Genomic DNA, 15,179 nt, shown 5'->3' on the forward strand with positions numbered 1-15,179 from the left:
AAAAAAAAAAAAAAAAAAAAAAAAAAAGCCCAGAATCCCAGGCAAGAGAGTCTCTCTCCCACTCTCCCTTGAATTGTCTTTTTGATGTTGTTGTTGTTGGTACAGGGGATTGAACTGAGGGGTGCTTAACCACTGAGCAATATCCCCACCCCTTTAAAAAAATATATTTTATTTGGAGGCAGGGTCTCACTGAACTGCTTAGGGACTCTATAAATTGCAGAGGCTGGCTTTGAATTCTCAATCCTCCTGCCTTAGCCTCTTGAACTGCTGGGATTACAGGTGTGCACCACGGCGCCAAGCACTTTTTTTTTCTTTTAATATTTTGTTTTAGTTGTAGACAGACAGAATACCTTTATTTTATTTATTTTATTTTTGAGGATCAAACCCAGTGCCTCACGTGTGTCAAGTAAGCGTTCTCCCACTGAGCTACAACCCTGGCCCCTGTATTTTTTGCTTTATCCCCAAATGATGTCTCACTTTTTTTTTCTTTTTGGGGTACCAGGGATTGAACTCAGGGGCACTCAATCACTGAGCCATATCCCCAGCCCCATTTTGCCTTTTATTTAGAGACAGGGTCTCACTGAGTTGCTTATCACCTCACTTTTGCTAAGCTTGGCTTTGAACTCGTGATCTTCCTGCCTCAGCCTTCAGAGTAGATGGGATTACAGGCGTGCACTACTGCCCTAGTGATGTCTCACTCTTGTGATAGTCCATTGTCCCTTGAATGTGTCTCTGCCTCATTCTTAAATTCATTTCTGCCCAACTATCCCTTTCAGGGAACTCCTCCTTGCAGAGCTGACTGAGGTTTTAATTGAGTCCATAATGTATTCAATGTCTTCCTCTGCCTAATACTGCTTTCACCCTCTTCCTTTCACGAGACTTGATTTGCAATAAATACCTTGAACCCCAAACTCAGTCTCAGTAACTGCTTCCAGAGAAGCCAGGCTTTGATACTAGATGATGGGTATCCTACATAGCCTACTGTCACCATAAATAGGTTCATTACTCCTAAAATATATCCTAAACACTCATCTGAACTTCCCACCACACAGCTATTTTCCTGTATTATGAGCATCCTAAACTAGTCTTTCAAAAACTTTTCTCCCAAAGAAACCTGCTTCTTTATCTCTTCTCCCTTAACAATGATACCACCATTCACCTAGCTCCCATCATCATATTTTTCTTACACCCTGAATTATCTATTGTTAACAATGTGTGTGTGTGTGTGTGTGTATATGTATATATTTTGTATTTACAAAAGTAAATATATATATATATATATAGAGAGAGAGAGAGAGAGAGAGAGTTTGCTTTTGTGATGCGGTTACCCTATGTTGCCCAGCCTGGCTCCCTCAGCCTACCGAGTAGCTGGTACTACAGGAACATGCCACCATGTCAGCCTTTAGCAGTTTAAAACTGCTAAAGAAGTTATAGAGGCTGAAAAGAGCAGCACCAAGTTTGGTTCATAAGTACTCCAAAAGTAAATAAAAGAGAGCGAATGCAGCTAAGCCTTTTGCCTCTGATAAGAGAAAGCAAGGATAAAATGAGCAAAAAAATTATGGATGGTATTGGAAGTTGCGCTTATTAACAGTAAGACAAATTCTCTTAGGGGTTTCTGTATAATTTCTTCCTACTCTAAAAGTGTTTTGATCACAATTTAAATTGTGATACCAGTAGCCTGTTACAAAGAACCCTTGAAATACCAGTTCAAGAATGCCCTTCAGGAAAGGGCAAAATGTGCAGCTCAAACTCTGAAGATCCACTTTCCTGCTTTTCCTTCATAAAACTAGTCAGGCCAAAATGAATTTCAAAGATCAAAACCACCCAACATCTTCCTAAAATGCTGGACAGAGATATAAATTCTGAGATTCTGTCCAACAGATGGGACTATAATCCTGCAGGTAGATCTTGACTCAATCCCTATTCACATCCAGCTGAGACTTGCAACTTGAAGTCAGGACTATTCCAGATTTTTTTCTTTAAAAGATCAAACATTTGCCAGTCATGGTGACACAGGCCTGTAATCCCAGGTACTCCTGAGGCTGAGGGAGGAGGATCATGAGTTCAAAGCCAGCCTCAGCAACTTAGTGAGACCCTAAACAGCTTAGCAAGACCCTGTCTCAAATTAAAACATAAAAAAGGCTGGGGATGTGGCTCAGTGGTTAAGCACCCTGGGTTCAATGCCAGATTAACACCCCCCATCCCCCCACCCCCACAAATCATTTTAAAATTAGCTATGATTTAGAATAGAGTTGGATAAAAATCCCATGGCTAAGTTCATCAAGCTACAGAAGCCTAAGGAAGCAAACAGCTTCCAAGTATACTAGGCATTTCCAACAGCTGGTCAGAGTTGGTCCAGCAAAAATTCTTTGCTCTGCCTTTTGATTCCACACAAATCTCTTTTACTCATTCTTGACTGGTTCAGCATAATTCTATACTTTCTTGACATCAGTCATCTCACTGAACATTCCAAATCTCTTCATATCATCTACCTTACAAAACATTTTTGGGCGAGTTGTTGAGTTGTTAGAAAGTACAATTTAAATCATTTCATTGGTTTCCTATTCATGTATTATGCATGCCAGTCTCCCATTCAAGAATTCAAGGATTGCTTCTTGACTGTCCCCCTTCACATACTAGATAATTATCTAGAATTACAAAAAAAAAAAAAAACCCTCAAGAAATTGAGGCCTGGGTCCTCCGACAGGCCTGGAAAGAGCTTCACTCTCCATCAGGTCCTTCAGCTTCCCTAAGCAACCATTCACCACAAAGAAACTCCTCTCAGATCTGCTAATGTAATTTTGCAGTTTCCTCACATACTCAATAGGAACTTTGTAAAATGAATCAGCTAAAGTATGTAAACTCTATAGCACAAATCCTAGCACGAAGAAAGGTCTCAACGAATGTTAATTATAATTAACGCAAGGTGCCAACACTATGGAAGACAGTTCTGGATATCATTGTTTTATTTTTTACATTTTCATTAGTGCATTACAGTTGTACATATTGATGTTACTTATTCGTACATGCACACGATGTAACAATACAGTTTGCCCAATATCATTCCCCAGCACTTCCCCCTCCCTCCCTGTTTTTTTTAAAGATTTTTTTAATATGGACACAATATCTTTATTTATTTTTATGCGGTGCTGAGGATCGAACCCAGTGCCCCAGATGTGCGAGGCAAGCACTCTGCTGCTGAGCTATAACCCCAGCCCCCTTCTCCGTTTTTTAACGTTAATAGTAAAGCTCCCCACTTCCTCCTTCTGGTGGTGGGGATTAAACCCATGGCTTCGAGCAACATGTATTCTACCACACAGCTACATCCTGGCCTGTAAAATTTAACTTTGGTTTTGGAAATGGGCTAATGCGGAAGGCAAAATGTGACTTGCGTTTAACCTGCGGGGTATAAGTCTGTGGGTCTGTACAAAAGGAAGAAGAGCGAGGACACGGGACACCCTTCTCTTTCGTTCACATTCTTTGCAGTAGAACTGTTGGCTCTAGAACACTTGGCCGCTGGAGGAATGACCTAGAATCGACCGCCAGTCGGCCCACCGGGGCACCTCCTTCCCCTCTCCACAGAGCGTTCCGCAGTCTAGTGGAATTCCTTCCCAGGCCCTCCGTAGTCAAGGACGCCGCGATTCTGCGCCGCCACGTGACGTCATCACCAAGCGCCCAAGTGAGCGAAAGGGATTAGGGGCGGGGATTCCCCCCACGACCTTATAAGGTCTTTTCCCATGATTCTCTCCTTCTCTTCGCTGTCGTCCCTTTATCCCAGCAGCCGTCGCCATGAAGTAAGCTTGAATTCCAATCCGCTTCCATCCTCGCGCAGAACCTCTCTGCGGCGTCCTGGGTATGGCTATTACTTGTAAACAGCCCCTTAATGGGTTTTCACTTTTCATTATAGGGTCGAGCTGTGTAGTTTTAGCGGGTACAAGATATACCCCGGACACGGGAGGCGCTACGCCAGGACCGACGGAAAGGTAAAAGGCCGCATTAGCTTTTTTTCCTCTGAAAAGGAAAAACCGACCTACTTCAGTGTAAATGGCTTAATTTCTTACCAGTCTGTTGCTTCTGAAAGGGTTCGGGAGCCTTGTGTGGAGTGATGGTTGGAATCAGGAATTTCTAAGTGAACCATTGAGGCTTAATGTAGTGTGAGCCAAGTGGGAAACGAGCGGTTTGTGTAATTAATGACGTAGCGTAAGCGAAGTAACTAGGGTACCCGGATATCTCCTTGTTAGACGGCCACAGGTCCTTTTGCAATCTCGGGAGGGACATGAGCAGAATTATCGGAATTTGATACCCCACCTTTGCTTAAAGCATAGCTTTGCCTCCTTGGGAGTACCGACCAAACGTAGCGACCTTGGGGGTATTAACTCAGTTACTAACAGTTATATGACCTAAGTTTTCTGGTCTCTGTGAGCCCCAATTTCATAAAATAGCTCTAAAATATTTTGACGTGTTTTTAAGCCCAGCGTCCTTTATTTGTATAGCTAGGTAGGTAATGACTTTGGATTTGTGACAACAGGTTTTCCAATTTCTTAATGCAAAATGCGAGTCGGCTTTCCTATCCAAGAGGAATCCTCGGCAGATAAACTGGACTGTCCTCTACAGAAGAAAGCACAAAAAGGGCCAGTCGGTGAGTGGAATACCCTTTGGTGTTGTGGGGCAATCTCTAAAGAAATTTAGCTTCCTGAGCATTGGTTTCTGTCATGTAATTTTTTGACTAAATGAGAGAGTTATTGAAATGTGCTTGTAAAATCTGTAAAGCGTCAGTGAAGTGAAGAGAGATGAGATGATGTACATTTTAGGCTTAGTAGTATGAAGCTGAAATCTGAAAATATCCCTTTGTACAAATTACATTAGTTACATTTGGGTTATAGAGCATGATGGAGATGTTAATGCAGTTCCAATGCGTGATTGAGTCTTCTTATAACTTGGTTTTTAATATAGTCCCCATAGGATTAGCACTAACATAGATTAACGTAGATCACTTTAGTCTCCCAAATTTAAACAGGCTGGTGATGTAGCTCAGTGGTAGAGTACTTGCCTAGCTTGTTGGAGGCCCTGGGTTCAATCCTCAGTATGGGGGTGAGGGGGAATTATTTCTACTTCCATTTTAAAAATGGATTGGATGACTATTGTCAAAAAAAAGAAATGGGATATTATAGGTGTTGGTGCAGACATGGAGAAGCTGGAACCCTTGTTCATTGCTGGATATAAAATGGTGCAGCCACTATGGAAGCAATCATTTAATTCACTGTTAAAATCATTATGATCTGGCATTTCTTTTTTTTTTTTAATATCTATTTCATTTTTATGTGATGCTGAGGATCGAACCCAGTGCCTCATGCATACTAGGTGAGCGCACTACCACTGAGCCACAAACCCAGCCCATGATCTGGCATTTCAACTCTTAAGTTTATACCCCAAAGAATTGAAAATAGGCACTCCCTTAACTTGTATACTGATGTTAATAACACCATTGTTCACAATAGCCAAAAGATAAAAATGAATGTCCATCAGAAGATCAATGGATAACAAAATGCACAGTTGAATAGCTGTCATTCCAAATGCTTGAAGCAGTAAGTATCTCTGGAATGGAATGTTTCAGGAACTTGGATTAGCTGGGTATTTATAATGAAATATTTTGTTGAGGGACCTAAATCTAATTCATTACGGTTCTTATAAATAGCCTGAAGGTAATTTGATATTTTAACAACTTTTCCACTGTGGTTGCTCAAGAAATTTTGGATTTTAGAGCAGTTTAGATTTTGTGGTTGCAGATGCTCAGCCTGTTACAGGCTTAAAAAAAGGCTAATAACCAGTTGACTTCTTATGAACCTTGAAGATAGGCCAAGTGGAAATACAATATGCTTCCACTTTTATAAGTTATCTAGTAGGCTGGTTAATAGGGAGAAAGAATGGGGAGATATTGTATAGTGTTTGCAGAGTTTGAGGTGCTTAAAAAAAGTTCAAAATAGATGATTTAAATAGTTCATAAGTAGAAAGCTTACACGTTTTATTTCATTTCAAATAATTGGCATTAATTTTTTTGTTGTTGAGTATAAGTCTTAAAAGACTTCATTAATTTTTGTTTTACAACTCAGTTTTGTTTTTAGTGTCTTAAGAATATTGATAAATTCAATTCCCCCCACTAGCCCTTTCTTAAAAATCTTTAAGTCTTATTAAAAGACTTAGGTTAATAAGTGTGCTCCCATGTTTTTGTTTTGTAGGAAGAAATTCAAAAGAAGAGAACCCGGCGTGCAGTCAAATTTCAGAGGGCCATCACTGGTGCATCCCTTGCTGATATCATGGCCAAGAGGAATCAGAAACCAGAAGTTAGAAAGGCTCAACGAGAGCAAGCTATTAGGTAAGAAATGGTTCACTGAACATTTCAACTCTTGGGGGTAAACTTTATGTTTTGTATATAGTCTCATTTGTTTTGTTTTTTGGTACTGGGGATTGAACCCAGATGAGCTTTGCTGCTGAGTTACATCCCTGGCCCATTTGATTTTTAATTAAGAGACACAGTTTCCCTAGGTTCCTGAAGCCTATCCTTAAACTTCGGATCTTCCTGCCTCAGCCTCTAGAGTAGTTGGGATTACTTATAGGCCATTGACACCATGCCAGGCTTTAATTTCTGTTGTGTTGAAATTCTGTGTGCAAACCAAAGAGATGAAAAATTATGCTCTTTATGTGCCATATGAATTGTAATGCATTCTGCTGTCCTATAACAAATTAAAAATTTTTTAAAAAGTGGGGAAAAAAATCCTATGTGGAGGGGCTGAGGTTGTGGCTCAGCAGTAGTGTGTGCGCCTAGCCTGTGCAGGGCCCTGGGTTCGATTCTCAGCACCACATAAAACAAATAAAATAAAGGCATTGTGTCCGACTACAACTAAAAAAAAATATTTAATGAGTAAAAATCCTATTGCAACAACTTTGGAAGTGGAGACAGGAGGATTGCAAGTTTGAGGCTAGCCTCAGCAGCTTAGTTAGACCTTGTCTCAAAAGTTGAAAGGTCTAGGGATATAGTTCAGTGGTAAAGCCAGTTCCCAGTACAACAAAATAAAATGGCATATGCGGTAAAATTTACTGTACTCTGTAATACATGTTAACAAAAGTGACTTGATGATGAAATTAATCCCCTTGGATTTGGGACTTAGCCTAGAAATGAAAAATAGAAATGGGGGGGGGGGGAAGCAATTTGATAGTTCTAAAACTGTAGCTCCGTCTTAATTAGTGGTACTCTTCAGGAGTAAAGTACTTTGTCTAAATTTATCTTTAACTGCACAGGGCTGCCAAGGAAGCAAAAAAGGCTAAGCAGGCATCTAAAAAGACGGCAATGGCTGCTGCTAAGGTAATTGTGGGGGTTTTCTTGAATTTCTTAATATAACCAAGTTTTTGTTTTAAGCCGAAGAGTAGTAAGTGAAAGTAGATACCCAGACTTTATTGGATTTCTGGGTGATTGGTTCAGGTCTCTGAAGTTGTCTTTCTAGGAGTCAATGCGTCTTTTTAATATTAGGTATTGGGAATGGGGAAAATAAATGTGGCTTTTGATTTTTAAACTTTATTTCTTAGAAAAGTTTTGGTTAACAGTGTAGAGTTACACAGCTTTTTTGTTTCCATGATGAAAACTTTAAACTAGAAATTAACATTGGTTCTATACTACTAATAAAAATAGCATCCTTTTTGTATTTGGATACAGTTCATAATCCCAATTGTGTCTCCTTATTCTCCAATCTGTACAGTATCTTTGTCTTTCATTATAAAGATGGAAATGAACTTTTAACATGGGGAGTTACATAAAATTTTGATAAAAGGAACGCAGTTAAATTATTAAGGCAATGTAGTGTATACACAACATATATTTATGAGGTGATAAAAGTTTTGTTAAGTAATGTCATATTATCTTTTTACAGGCTCCCACAAAGGCAGCACCTAAGCAAAAGATTGTGAAACCTGTGAAGGTTTCTGCTCCCCGAGTTGGTGGAAAACGCTAAATTGGCAGATGAGATTTTAAAATAAAGATGTCTATAACTTAGATGTTGTTGAATTTTTGCTCCTAAACAGGCGTGTTGGGTCCACATGGTAATAGGTGTACAGTAGAGTTGAGAATTTAAGACAATTTCAAGTTCATTTCTTGGGGCTGGGGGTATTGATCAAAATTGTAGACTATTTGGTTAGCATACATGTGCTCTGGGTTTGATTTCCTGTGCCAAAATGATGAAAGTTCATTTCTCAGGAATAATGCCTTCTGATGTAACCCTTTTAATTGGAGAAATGTTAAAATAAGGCAATAAAGATGTATGGTTGAATGCTAGCTTTGCTTCAATGTGTTTAGGACACATTACACAGACTGAAAGTACTGCAGTGTTGCATAGATTTAGCCCAAGTTGACTATTCAAATGCTCTTTTCCTGTCATTTCTCTATCCATGACAGACACATTTATTTTTTATTGGGTTTGCCTTATACATCGGGACCCCCCCCCTTCTCCCACCATTAGCTATTAGCTGATTTGATGGTCCCAAAAATTATCAGCTGTATTAATCTCTTGCTCCCAGAAAATAGCATCCCTCTTTCTATTCTGGCTATATTCTGTCTCTGAACCCAGGGACACTGAATAAGAGTATATTGTACTATTCTGAGAGTAATTTGTTGAGCTGTGCCAAATAAAATTGCTCAGTAGCCTGATGATCAAGAGATGTGTAATGTGATAAGGAAAATACTATAATTTGTGAACAGGCTTGTACTCTATAGATGACTTTATTAACTGCCCACCTGTGCTGAGTTGCAAGGATACAAAAATGCATAAGCCATGTCTTACTAAGCTTTCTCAAGGTGAAATTATGGTCCATGTCAACATTTCCATCATCACCATTTATCCACGATAATGGATTACAAATTTTCTTCCCCTGGTTAATGTTAAATTCAGGCATTATTCTAATTGTTGGGTATAATAAATAGGTTTGCAGAGAACCTGAAAAATAATTTTATGTGTAACCAGTGTTATGCAATGAATAAGATATACTGATAAACATATATGATTAAGGTTTTTCTTGGAAAAGAAGCCTTTTGGTGTTAGTGACAATATTAGTGAATATCGACGAAAATAAGGTCACTAGCTGAAAAAGGAAAGTTAAAAGCCAAAATATCCAAATGAATGCTGAGCTGTTGATTTTTGGACACAAAATCTCCCCTTGTAAAATGTCATTTCCCTTGTCAGATGGATCTACCAATTGTAATTGCCCTGGAGTCCCAGGGAGCTCAGAATTAGCTAGAAATAAACACTTGATTGCCAATTCTCAGTACAAATTTCAGCTTTGCTCCCTCAGGAAGACACTCTTGACCACAGGAAACCACTTTTGTTAAAACACTTGTTTCTTGTCCCAAAGGAGAATTAGGAGAATCAATGGACTTCTCAATGTGTAACAACACCACATTGTGTTCTGCAAAAACTGAACTTGGTGGAGGAATGTTTTTATAACTTGGGTTTTCTTAAATAGTATTTGCCACTTCCCATTTGTATTGGTTTTTTTTTTTTTTTTTTAGACAGGATCTCTCTCCAAGTTGCTCAACACCTTGCTAAGTTGCTAAGGCTGACTTTGATTTTGTGATCCTCCTACCTTAGATGCTCTAATGGCTGGGATTGCCAGCTTGCTCCACCATGCTTTTCTGAAAACAACAAAAAAACCTTAGCTTCCTTGCTTATAGAGCACTATTTAATTGATATGAAAGTCAATTTTGTTTTTAAAGTTGTTGAGTACCTTCATTTATTTATGTGCAGTGCTGAGAATCTGGACCCAGTACCTCACACATGCCAGGCAAGCACTCTACTCCTGGGCCACAGCCCCAATTCTGCCTCCTCCCAGCCATTGTTTTTGAGTCGGTCTGGATAAATTTTCTAGGCATTATCCAAACTTGGGATTCTCCTTTCTCAGCCTCCCTAGGAGCTAGGACCATGGGTGTGGGTTAATCTATTAACTTTTCATATTTAGTTTTAAAGGGAGTTGACATCACAAGAGTGCTGAGGCAGGCTCACCGCATAACAAGCCGGCTCCTCTGAGGGTAGATTTTGATATCCCTTTTCACTGTTCCACTCCAGGGGTGCATTACCATCTTCTAATTTCTCCCAATTACTATCAAGAAGTCTGCAAGTTAAGTAATTCTAAATAGAACCCAGCCCTAACAGTCTTGCTGTTTGTCCCCTGCAACTAAGCTACTATATGACCCTTACAAGGATCAGTCTTAAAAAAGAGATCCCAGAACCACGTGGGAAAAGAGGTTGGCAGTGTCTGTAGCCAACTCCCTGGGAAGCCTGGAATTTTTATCGGCTTCTGCAAGGTAATGCAGGTATCCAATTCGACAGGGAATGTAGGCTTTTGTAAGCACAGCAGATCTACCCCAGGAAAGGGTACCCAAGACCACACTGTACTACCAGCTTTAAAAAAAAAAAAAAAAAAAACCTTAATTAGGGCCCTTAGCGCACATTGGGAAATGCAGTTGAAGTCTGTTTAGCCTCTTGCGCCCTTATAATACATTAAGTGTAAAACAGAGGCCTTCCCCCCTAAATTTATGTAAAAATATATGCAAATAAAGCTAAATGGCACTAGCTACCCCTTCCCATTTCTTTCCAACACGATTGGCTCATCATCATACATGCGGATCCTTCCAGAAAAATCCTGCTTATTCCTTGGGTAATTGCGGAGGCGGCGGGGGGGGGGGGAGGAGGAGGGACAGGGTTTTATAGACAGAAAACTTCTAACATTGAATGCCTTAGGTATTATAATCTTTGTTATGCCTGCATTTTCATGTGAATGTGTCCAGTGACATTTGCTAAAGCCTGAATATCTGATGCTTTTATGTCAGGTATCTCAAGGTAGACAAAAACGAACTCATTTACCCTTTGGGGTGTTTCGGGAGGGATAAGCACTGCCCACCAGCTCCTACAAGTGGCTCTTCGGAACACGGGAAAGGGAAAAATAAAAAGGGAAACTGCCAGGACTTAAGATGGCTGCTCAAAACCCCTTCTATTTCCTAGGAAAGTCCTACCCGCTTCCAAAATGTCTGCCCGCAGTGCTGACGTCATTTGATCCGCTCCCTCAAGACAGAAAGCGAGAACACTCCAATCCGGGCTCAGTCCACGCCTTTGGCTTGCGTCACTTCCGATGGTGCAGCAGCCATTTTGTCAGTCGCGAGCGGATCCCGCGCGCTGGAGAAGTGCAGTTCCCCCTGGTTACCAACTCGTCCGTTCTCCCTTCAAGCTCCCGGCGCTGTCCAAGAGCGCTCACCAAAGGCGGAGCCGTTCCTCCGCAGAGTGCGGCCACTGCTGTTGCATCTACCCGGGGCTAGTGCGCTGTCTTCCTCCACCACCACTGACAGGCGCCCTCAGGGAGCCGTCGTCCGCGATGTCAAGCGAGGAAAGCTACCGGGCCATCCTGCGCTACCTGACGAACGAGCGCGAGCCCTACGCGCCGGGCACCGAGGGCAATGTCAAGCGTAAAATCCGCAAGGCTGCTGCCTGTTACGTGGTGCGCGGCGGGACTTTGTACTACCAGCGGCGGCAGCGGCACCGCAAGACCTTTGCGGAGCTAGAGGTAGTGCTGCAACCGGAGCGGCGCCGGGGCCTCATCGAGGCGGCACACCTGGGCCCTGGCGGCACTCACCACACCCGGCATCAGACCTGGCACGACCTGTCCAAGACGTACTGGTGGCGAGGTTAGACCTGACCCGCGGCGAGGGTGCGGGACGGCGGCAAGGCCTGCTAGCGCGGCCTGTTGACCCACCACGAGCTGGAGGGTCTTGGACGCCTCTTGCCGAGCCATCCCGCGCTTGGTATCGGAGCGGCTGCCAGGCGGCGTCGAGAGGGTGGGGGNGGGAAGCGAAAGGAGCCGCACTTCCCACAGGAAGAAGGCCGGGAAGCTGGGGGCGGACCCTCGCCCGGGGTGGGGCCAAGGGGGCTTCCCCGGGGGCCGGGCCAGCGGCAGGGAGGGCGGGACGCCCGCGCCTGGCCGGCCCGCCTCTCTAGGCAGCCCCGGAGGCGGTGGCGCGGTCCCTCGAGAGGTGGCTGTGGAGAGGTGGCTGTGGTGATTGGCCCGGGATGCTGCGGCTTTTGCCTTTTAAAGTCTGCAGATGGTTTTGGTCAGGGACGGCTGGAGCCCAAACCTGGCTGCTGTTTCCCGTGCGTTCTGCGCGCGTTTTGGGGAATGGGTTTGAATTTTGCTGGATCTACTGGCCTTATTAAGATTCTCCCTCTATGGCGTACATAAGGAATAATCAATTTGTGTGTAGACTGAAAAAGAGTAATCGTTGAACAGTCATTTTGAATCTCAAGTTTATTGCGATAGTTAAATATAAAGACCATCAGGTAATTTTAATTCCGAATGTTTTAGTGTTCTTCCCTCTGATTCTGGGAACTATGGCGGCACTTTGTATACACAGAAAAGATGAGGATACTGTAATTGTTTTTACTTAATTGTCAGAATTTAATCTCTAAAGTTTCTTAACTCCTTGGAAACCAGTTTAGTAGAGGAGAGCCGGTGCCCTTGGGTTCTTAACCACCTTCCCTTTCCACAAGTTGGAAAATACTAAACCACTCAGAATTAGTTTATAGGCTCATGTTTGAAGACGCTTTGTCAAAAAGGAAGGATTCTGCTACTCTCTGTAGGACTCTGGAGAAATTAAATCATGAGTCTTGTTTTTGTTTTTTGTTTTTTTTTTCTTTAAATAAAGAAATTAGGCTATGGTCCTAGTTTCTAAAGTTTTGTTTTATTGTTTTTTTATGAGCTTTGTGCATAAAAACTATTCATTTATGAACTTTTGTTTTTTAGAGAATTCTTTTTCGTTTTCAAAACAGTTTGGATCTATATTCTCAAAGGCTTTCCCTTTTCTATTTTAAACGAATATCTGAATTAAATTACTCTGAAGAGTAAATGTAGGGTGAATGCAAGCCACCGTTAGGTTCATTCAGATTTTTTTAAATTCTAAATTGATTATCTTGGTGGTATCTAATCCAGTTTTTGTTTTTTGGTTTTAGTATGCCTTGTCTTAAAAGACGGGGTAGGGGGAGGACCCTGAGACACTGTTTCTGTTAGCTTAATTTTAAAATGAAAGAGTTATATTTGTAGTTATGTGGAATTTCAAAATCCCTGAACACTTAGAGCAGCTAGCTATTCTCAAAGTATAGGAAACTGGAGGAAAAGAAGGTTAAAATCTGCCAGGTTAAAATTATTTTATTATACTAATAAAGTATTTTTTTAATGCATTCTCTCCCAAACATACAGTGGAGTTTTCCACAGGTTACATGATAGATGTTATATCACAACAGATTGAAGACAGACACACCCATAATAGTCTTTTGTTAAGCCACACATTTAAAAAATTTTGCAAAAAATGTAGGAGTGCCACTCTTCTCAACCTTTTTTAGAAGTTTTTTTCATAAAAATGCTACTGTGTCAATGTATAATGGGTTTATTACATTATTGATCATCATGCTATTTTGTTTTAATATTTCATCATTTAAAATCAGAATTGCTAGTAAGCATAAGAGCAGTGTACCCTCAATTATTAGCTATTATTTTTGATGTTTGTAAACATTTTTCTTGTTTATATGTTTCCTTAACATAGTCTTATTAGATTAACAAAACTACAGAGGAATGGATATATTTTTCACTAGTCAGTTTCTTCCTATGTAGTTTCAAAATTTGTTAAATCTTAAGCAACTTACATAGTGTGTTTCTGAGTAACAAAGAAGAAAGCTTAAGTTTGATTCTAGATCTAAAGGTGGCATTTACAACAGGTATTGGCAATGATCTAGAACTGATAATTGATAAAAATAAGCATTTCTAACTAACATTTGTTAATGAACTACTTGGTTTCCCAACACCATAAACTACTGGGAGGGTCATCTGGCATCCCAGGTATTTCCCTGTCTCATGCTGATTGGTGGCTGCTAGGGGGTTGCTATGGGTCCCCACCTAGCCTGACTGAGTCACGGACACCTGGTGCAGCAGATCTCTCCTCTTATTTGTAGATAAACAACTTAGCAGGGTGGGAATGTGCCTAGGACTGCTCTGTGGGTCTTTGGTCAGGCTTTGCTCTGAGGCTGATTTTTCATTCCCCCCTTTGTCTGGAAGCTTAGGAACCAATCATGGGGAACCATACTTTGAATTGGGCCTTTTCCCAGGCCATCAATATCTAGTATGATACGCTCTTGTCATTGCTGGGCAGCAGTGGTAAGTAGAAGATCCCATTCAGCCATAATGATCATTATGTTAAACAACCAAGACTCTAAAGTGTGCTGTGTTGGTAAGCGGTGATGTTCAATAAGTTATGTGTATTAAAAGCATTTTCTACTTAGACATTTTCAAGTTAAGACGGGTTTATTGGAACATATAACCTGTTGTAAGTTGAGCATCTGTACTTCTGAGATTGGAAAATCTGAGTGAGAAACTGTTCCTCAGGCTGATGATCCATTAAAGTACAGGTTGTATCTCTTATCCAAGGTGCTTTGGACCAGAAGTGTTTCTTATTTCAGATATTTTTAAAATTTTGAAATATTTGCATATACATAATGAGACATATCTAGGATAGAACCCAAGTCTAAATGCAGAACTTATTTTTTATATGCACCTGATACACATACCTTGTAATTTTATACAGTATTTTTGGTGCACCTTAGATGAATGTGGCCTATTACATGAAATCAGGTGTAATATTTTCCACTTCCAGGCACTCAAAAAGTTTCAATTTTGGATTTTCAGGTTAGGGATGCTTGACCTAATTTATGTCTCATTACTCAGTAAATAAATAACCTTTTATTAGTAGCTTGACATCCAAAGAGTTATCACAGCGACCATCTTGGGAAAATATAGAAACTTGAATTGTAAAATATAAAACCTTTTAGTTTTCTAAAAATAGCAAAAGGCCTTAAAGTCAGTAAACATAATCTAGATATAAATACAACCTCATCTTTATATTCTTAAATCATTAAAACATTTCTCATTGAGTAAGGAAGTTATTTAGGAGAAACGTCAGAAGAATATTAATCAGCAGATCTGCTTTTTGCCTAAAGTGGCATGTTTCCTGCAGTGAGTTATATTATGCCTTCATAAAATGTATGCTGTATATTTTTATGTGATTTTTTTTTTTTTTTTTTTTTTTTTTTTTTTTTAAAAAA

At 40.6% G+C, this 15,179-nt stretch overlaps 2 protein-coding genes and 1 long non-coding RNA gene across 3 annotated transcripts in view; 2 read left to right on the forward strand and 1 right to left on the reverse strand.

Moving 5' to 3' along the window:
* Positions 1 to 3,668: 3,668 nt before the first annotated feature.
* On the forward strand, positions 3,669 to 8,044 carry Rpl24 (ribosomal protein L24). Its single transcript, XM_015478567.2, has 6 exons — positions 3,669 to 3,794; positions 3,908 to 3,983; positions 4,529 to 4,639; positions 6,237 to 6,373; positions 7,297 to 7,360; positions 7,923 to 8,044. Exons 1-6 carry the CDS (start codon positions 3,790 to 3,792, stop codon positions 8,001 to 8,003), a joined length of 474 nt encoding a protein of 157 aa, XP_015334053.1. The 5' UTR covers positions 3,669 to 3,789; the 3' UTR covers positions 8,004 to 8,044.
* A 118-nt stretch (positions 8,045 to 8,162) lies between these two features.
* On the reverse strand, positions 8,163 to 10,753 carry LOC107136353. Its single transcript, XR_001502679.2, has 2 exons — positions 10,555 to 10,753; positions 8,163 to 10,520 (listed from the first exon to the last, which is right to left on the reverse strand). It is a non-coding gene; the product is annotated as an uncharacterized LOC107136353 (long non-coding RNA).
* A 15-nt stretch (positions 10,754 to 10,768) lies between these two features.
* Positions 10,769 to 15,179, forward strand: part of Zbtb11 (zinc finger and BTB domain containing 11) — a 28,234-nt gene continuing 23,823 nt past the window's right edge. Inside the window, exon 1 of the mRNA XM_015478566.2 lies at positions 10,769 to 11,719. Within this exon, the coding sequence (XP_015334052.1) occupies positions 11,170 to 11,719 (550 nt within the window). The 5' untranslated portion in view covers positions 10,769 to 11,169. The remainder of the gene's footprint in view (positions 11,720 to 15,179) is intronic.

The sequence above is a fragment of the Marmota marmota genome, unplaced genomic scaffold (genome assembly GCF_001458135.2).
Source record: "Marmota marmota marmota unplaced genomic scaffold, marMar, whole genome shotgun sequence".
Lineage (NCBI taxonomy): Eukaryota > Metazoa > Chordata > Mammalia > Rodentia > Sciuridae > Marmota > Marmota marmota.